The sequence below is a fragment of the Cydia strobilella genome, chromosome Z (genome assembly GCF_947568885.1).
Source record: "Cydia strobilella chromosome Z, ilCydStro3.1, whole genome shotgun sequence".
Lineage (NCBI taxonomy): Eukaryota > Metazoa > Arthropoda > Insecta > Lepidoptera > Tortricidae > Cydia > Cydia strobilella.
In genome coordinates, this window is record NC_086068.1 from 18014981 (window position 1) to 18022367 (window position 7387).

The window sequence follows — 7387 nt, forward strand, 5'->3', positions numbered from 1 at the left end:
GGTACCGTATTTGATATATTTTTGACTTAACAATCCGTACTATTTCCTTTTATTCCGTGAAAACTCTCGTAACAGAACTTAGTAACGAACTACACCCCAGGCCAAAAGTATGAAACAACGTTATTTTCTTTAATATCTCATGTTTCTATCTTGGTTGTATATATTTATAATTAGGCCGACCCAAAAGATTCAAAATACACGTTTAATATCAAAACATCCTAAAAAATTGTCAAAAAGCTAAAAAATTAAGTAGGAAAAAGTTACATAATTATACCTACCCTTTAATTACATGACAAAATGTTGAATTGGCAACTATCACAGCCAGAGTAATTTAGTTTTAAAATGTTCTATTATTATTTTTACCAAATTGTCAATGATTAGTATAAAATCCATCGCTTAAAAGATCACACTTTTCTATTGAAATACAAGCTTGTTTCCATACTTTTGGCCTGGGGTGTAGGTACCTTACCTTACCTTCACCTCTACGGCAAGGTACACGTGGCGAGCGGAGCACGAGGGCGGGCAGCTGGGCGCAGGTGCGGGCACGTTGCACGCGGGTGGCGTGTACGTGCTAAGCGCGCGTGTGCACCGCGGCCGCCTCGACAGCGTGCAGCTGCACGCGCCCAACCCACCCAACGAGCTGCACCTCGCTTGGCTGCTGCCCCAGTACCTGCTCATCTCCTGTGCCGAGATCTTGTTCGCCGTCTCCGGGTTGGAGTTCTCATTCACACAGGTGTGTGTTTAGCAATGTGTTAAGAGGATGTCAATACCTAAAGCGCTCACATTGTCTATTTGTATCAGAGTAAATGAGATTACACTGTCGCTGTTAGTGGGCCTGGAAAAGGGTTGAAGAGTAAAGGGTTGAAGCCAAAAAAAATCAGCCCCACTTGTCGTGTAGGGAAGCTACCCTAAATGCACAAAAAATATAAGGTTTTTGCGGCTAGATTTTGCCTAGCAACAACCAACGAATTAAAATGCTAATTTTAAATGTATTATCTGATTGACTAAGAAGGTGCAGAAATTTGTAGCGGTATCTTAGACTATACGAGTAATCTAAGGCAATTAAGTGTGCACACTCAGAAATGCCTTGACACATAAAAATTAATTAGGTATTTGATTATCTTCAAAACAGAGTGAATGAGAATACCGGTGTCTTTGAGAAATTAACTTCTTTGATGCTCGGGAATGTAACTACCTATTCTTCAAATAAACGGAGTTAAAAAAAACACGGTGTATAATGAAATAACTACGGTAGAAATCAATTTTATTAATCGAATTCTCAAAAGTCACAATCTCATAATTGCCTAAAAAAGTAGACACTTATAGGTAAGTTTAATTTAGGTCAATTGACGCATTATTTTAATTGAAATCCATAAAAAAATTATGTCATTACTTGTATTAAATCAATATAGATGATACACAAGTAACCTATTACCTATAAAATATGGTCGTTTAGGTGTGAATAACTTTTGATACAAGAACCAGCGTAGAAAGAAGTTTAAAGGCCATGCCAGGATAAGCTAAGTAAATCTGCCCCCAGCGCCAGCGAGTTTTGGCTTGTATTTTTTTTATGATGTAGCTTTCTATTAGTAATAAGTATGCAAAATTTCGGACCCAAAACTTTATAGTTCTTTGTAAAAAAGAATACGAAATATGATCTTTCTTTGATATTTTTTTTTCTAGCCAGCCGATTTTGACGTGCGTCACGTATGTTGTGCGTATAGTAATGACAATTATATGACATCAATTATTGGATATATTCATATACAAATCAGGTCAGAGACCGCTCCAAGTTTTTCACCAAAGCTAGCTTCTTTAATGAGCTACAAAATGAATGTATTTACTTCATTTTATCTGTGGGAGAACAAGGTGTTTTTTTTAATTGAATACATCGCTATACATTTTTTATACCCGCTCGTTCAAGCTAATCGATTAACAACTCGGTAGAGAAACGTGCATTATTTGTCGAAGTTATATTTTTCTACGGGGCACCCGCTTAATGTAAAATCTACCACTCAAAAATTAATGTAAACGGCTCAAAAACAATTGTATTTTCTTTTTTCAGAATTTTTTAAATACATTTAGGGGTCGCTACCGCACCTGGAAAATTTGGAACCTCCATACAACATGTTTTTTTTTCTTTTTTTTTTCTTAATATAATATCATAGCTAATTAATTTGTGTTTATAGTAACGGACGCACCTCTAAATCAATACTTAGAAGTCTTAGATCCCTAAAATATTAATAAAAAAACCGGCCAAGTGCGAGTCGGACTCGCGCACCGAGGGTTCCGTACTTTTTAGTATTTGTTGTTATAGCGGCAACAGAAATACATCGTCTGTGAAAATTTCAACTGTCTAGCTATCACGGTTCATGAGATACAGCCTGGTGACAGACAGACAGACGGACAGACGGACAGCGGAGTCTTAGTAATAGGGTCCGGTTTTTACCCTTTGGGTACGGAACCCTAAAAAGCAATGTTATTGTATGTTAAATTGGATCACTATGACACGTCGTTCCAAAATGAAAAAAAAAAAAAAACTTGTATGGCGGTTTCAAATTTTCCAGGTGCGGTAGCGACCCCTAAATGTGTTTTTAAAAATTCTGAAATTAAATTCGTTTTTGAGTGGTAGATTTTACATTAAGCGGGGGCATTAGAAAAATATCGGACCCTATAAAAGCCCAAAATTGGATTATACCACTGTGCTGCTGGGTAATGAGCTATACTTATTTTAGTATATTATGTATTATTTAGTATGATCAATTTAATGGTTCCGCCATAGTATAAACAGGGCAAAGTATGTTATCTTCATACAAACGCACCGCGCGCGACTTGTATGTGTGCGCCATAGTATCTATGCGTCGCCGCACGCACACTCAAACAAAACCTCGCCCCGTTTCTCAGTTCTAACACCGCACAAGGTTCGCGCGTCACGGCTTTTCGGCACCGCTAAATAAATGAAAAATGTGTGATAATCGCAGGAGAAATTATTTCTCAGTATTGTAGGTAGGTATAGTAACTAAGTACCTACTTACAGTTATAAATCGTAATCCATACTAATATTATAAATGCGAAAGTGTGCCTGTCTGTCTGTCTGTTACCTCTTCGCGCTTAAACCGCTGAACGGATTTGGATGAAATTTGGTATAGAGATAGTTTGAGACCCGGGGAAGGACATAGGATAGTTTTTATCCCAGGAATCATCATTTACGGGGTGAAAAGGGGGGTGGTAGTTTGTATGCAGGTATGATATAAACGAGCTCCACGCGGACGAAGTCGCGGGCAGAAGCTAGTTTAAAATAATACAACACAAGTAAAAAGTACGACTTCCCGGCCCTTGCCAATTTCTAAACACTGAATTAAAATTTTGCTAAAAGTGAAAACCCCGAGACAGGCAAGTACGGTAGGCAATTATATCGCGGATTGAGCCGGAGATAGCCTACTGCCCTCTTTCTTTATTCTATGGTTCCGCCCCCGTCGCAGCGTTTTAGCAACTCAAACACAACATTAATTCATTCATTGATCGCTCTTGCTCTATGCGCTCTACCGTCGGAGTAATCCGTCGCCATGTCAAGAGGAAAGGGGACGACTGGTCGTCCACTATCGTCTTAACTAAGTATGTTATTTTAATAAGTAATTATCCTGAAATAATAAATATAATGTCATCAACAAGTCTATTTACACTTTCTTCGCCCAACAACTGCACCAGCCCCTAGATACTCCCCTCAACATTTTGTACATTAGTTTTATCACAAACTTATTTTTTTTTTCATTTGATCAAATGCAGGCACCGAAGAGCATGAAAACGATAACTATAGCGGCTTGGTACATGTCGGTGGCCGTGGGTAATTTTATCGTTATACTGGTGGCTCAAACTAAGATCTTTGAATCCAGGGTAAGTACTTAGCTGAGGTTTATGCGTTTATGCTATATTTTCGTACACGTCACTTAGCCGAGGTGGATAATGAAGTAAAACAAACAGTTACTAAAGTCATCCTATTTACTACCGCGTTTGCACTTTAGCTATCGAAGTTATGTTCTATCTCCGACTCTGTCGTTTTTGCTTAATTACAACCTATCAAAACAGACCTAGCACTGCTCTAGTTCGATTTCCGATCTTCGCCCTTGCAGGTAAAGATCGGAAAGCAACTATCCGAACTTTACCCATTTAAAAATACAGCAGTGATTGTGTAAAACTTTACATTTTTATGACTACAATAATTCTGTTTTTATTTTAATTATTTCGTTCCATTATTTTTATTCGAGGACGGTAATTCAAAAGGAAGAGATATTAGCAGTATATGTAGGCATATTTGTATGAATGTATTACTTAGGAAATTGTTTCTATTCACATATCAAACTTTAAGAGCCACAGATTTACCAAATTTTCGTATGTGGGTCAAGATCGGATACAAAAATGCAACAAAATAAACATTTGATGAGAACTTTTAAGTTTGTAGTTATTCATTGTTGCAATTTATATGTATACGTTGGAGGAGGTTAAACATCGAATATATCTTTTTAGATACCTTATTATCTTATGTGTTTTTTTTTTCGCCATCCGATGACAAATTCATCGTAACCCTCGAATAAAAGTATGTCTCATCTTTACACTGGTACAAAACTGAAACCATTGAATATCGAACGTTGCCAAAATTCAGGCCTAAACTACGATTAATATTTAACGATTTGGGCCATATTTCTAGAATCTGACACGTGAGATCGAAATTCTTTTTAATGCGAGCTCTCTCAATTAGTCCCAAATTCGACCGGTATTATCCCAACATATACCAGCTTTTGAGAGTGTAAATAATGTGGCATTGTGTTATATTGTCGGGCAATTGACATAGGTATAATGTTTCCAGGCTACAGAGTTCTTCGTATACGCTACCATCCTGGCGATAGCGATGCTCGGCTTCCTCAAGATGGCGCAGGGCTACCAGCCCCGCAGTATAAACGACGATGACTACTCGGAGGAGAGTGTCCCACTGTTACTTGGGTTGTCTAAGGTTCGTTTTAAAGATAGTGTTTATTACGTAAATATCGGTGCATGTTTATTTAGCCTCGTCATTCCTGAATTCGATTACCTACTTACTCGATTATCCACATTAAATTGGCATAGATTTCATAGTTACAATCATGTGAATATGAGAATGTCATCAGGTGATATCAGTGCGTTCGGCTGCCACGTCGAGCACGTTCACCAACGCGACGAGCGCGGCGTCGTGCTTGGGGCGCATGGAGCGCGCGCGGCCCGGGGCCTGGCCTCCGCGCGCGCGCGTGCACCTCGCCACGCCCACCGACAGCGACGCGCCCGCCACCACGCTGGCTAAGAATTAACCGACTCCAGGCTTTTGTCGACCTGGGTTTTAAATTTTATTACTGATTCGAGCAAATGACGTAGTAAAGAAAAGTCATCAGATCAGATTACCATTTAGGTATATACATGTAAGTAGGTAGATTAGGCTTTTCTGTAAAATACAAAATGTAGGTTTCTCAACTAGTTTTATTAGAAAATTTGTAAAAATTCTCCAAAATTAGCATAGGACATTATTCATTCTATCATTCCGTTGTCGTCATAAAAAGCGTTTACGTTTACGAGTACCTTTTATAAGCGTTTACGTACATAAGGGGTGTACCGAAAAAATAATTGTAAATTTCAATCGGCTGTAATTTTATTTCCAAGCAAGATGACGACAGCTTTCTAACCGCAGTTAAAAGTCCTATTATTAGATTATATTCCAATACATTACATTACATATATACATTCTGGTTTTACGCCATGCGACATTACACCGGTGAGTAGAAGAGATCACTGAAATTAATTCTTTTCCAAATGGCAAGAAAATTTTCAACATCCATGCTTGCTTTCGATACACTTAAAATTACCTCGAAGTTTCGTTCGTTTCATAATATAAATAAATAATTTTGTACGTTGTCTCTTGAACAGAGGTCTCGAAGCGGCGGACCTCCAGGAACAAGTGACCCTATGACTATCAGAAAGATTGTTAGGTAATATGATTTGCGCCCGCCCCCGCATGCTGTCATATTTATTGTGAAAAATTGGGGTAAATATACGGCTTAAGTGAAACGAACTATAAAGAAACATAGTATATATATTCGTACAAAAGTTAGGATAGCTAAAGTAACCGAAAATTTGCGTTATTAATTTCTGGGCGAAGTCTAAAATTATACCATTTCCTTCGTACAAAAAGTCGCATTTTGTAATAGACGATGAGCAAAGTAAGACCATTATACGTCCTGCAGTGCCGTTCTTTCGACTCTTCATGGGCTCAAATCAAGAATGTATTAAAAGAGAAGGATAAAACAGCCAAAAAACTTTAACAACTTCAGCAGGTGTTGGGATGGTGCAGGCAAATATGAAAAACAGCTCCGGAAAAAGCTGCCACTGAATGCGCTAGGAAAAAGTTTCTTATCACTCCTGTAGAGACTTAATTAATAAAGAAAAACTGATAATTATTTAAATTAAAAGTAGCTTCATATTCTAGTAGTCCTAAATTTCAAAAATCCCTGTCAATTGCATCAGTTTTTTTCATTTGAAGTTTACAGTTTTTTTTTCGCTACAAGGGGTGTATATTTTAGGAAAGTGAATATTTTAGGAAATAATCGCTTCTAAAAGAACAAAATATATGTTAAAAAAATATTTCGTTTCAACTATAGTGCCGGATATTGTTGGATAGGTCTTTTAAAATGAATAGGGGTTTTCAAAAATCAATTGTTGATAAAGTGAATATTTTCGGAAATTATCGCCTCGAAAGAAACAAAATGTATGTAAGGATTTTTTGTTTCGTTTCAACCCTATGATGTGGGATGTCGTTGGATAGGTTTTTTAAAATAAATAGGGTTTTTTAAAAACATTTTTTGAAAAAGTGAATATTTTCGGAAATAATTGCTTTGAAAGAAACAAAATGTGTGTGACAATTTTTTTATCGTTTCAACCATGGTGTGGGGTGTCGTTGGATAGGTCTTTCAAAATAAATAGGGGTTTTTGAACAACATTTTTTGATAAAGTGAATCATTTCGGAAATAATTATTTAGAAAGAAAAGAAAAGGATTTTTCCTTCTAACTTTTGAACTATTCAGACAAAAATTATGAAAAAATCACAAAAATAGTGATTAATAAACACATTCGAAAATAGTTAAAACAATCGTGATCAGTTAAGCCGTTTTTGAGTTATCGCTCAAAGTCTTTCCTTCTTATTTTCTTTAAAATCCTGGCAAACCTTATTCGTGACCGGATTTTTGCAGGCAACCCTATACCATTGTATTCGCAATAAAATGACCATTATTTTGATATATAATTCAAGCGTCAGACAAATGGGTGCATTTATCGATTTTAACTCACCTGTTTAAACACGGCAACCTCA

The 7387-nt window shown here is 37.0% G+C and overlaps 1 protein-coding gene across 1 annotated transcript in view; it reads left to right on the forward strand.

Annotated features, from left to right (window-relative positions):
- LOC134755134 (uncharacterized) overlaps window positions 1-5371 on the forward strand; it is a 95535-nt gene extending 90164 nt beyond the window's left edge. Inside the window, exons 20-23 of the mRNA XM_063691612.1 lie at window positions 493-733; window positions 3787-3894; window positions 4865-5008; window positions 5163-5371. Coding sequence (XP_063547682.1) covers window positions 493-733; window positions 3787-3894; window positions 4865-5008; window positions 5163-5339 — 670 coding nt within the window. The 3' untranslated portion in view covers window positions 5340-5371. The remainder of the gene's footprint in view (window positions 1-492; window positions 734-3786; window positions 3895-4864; window positions 5009-5162) is intronic.
- Window positions 5372-7387: the final 2016 nt, after the last annotated feature.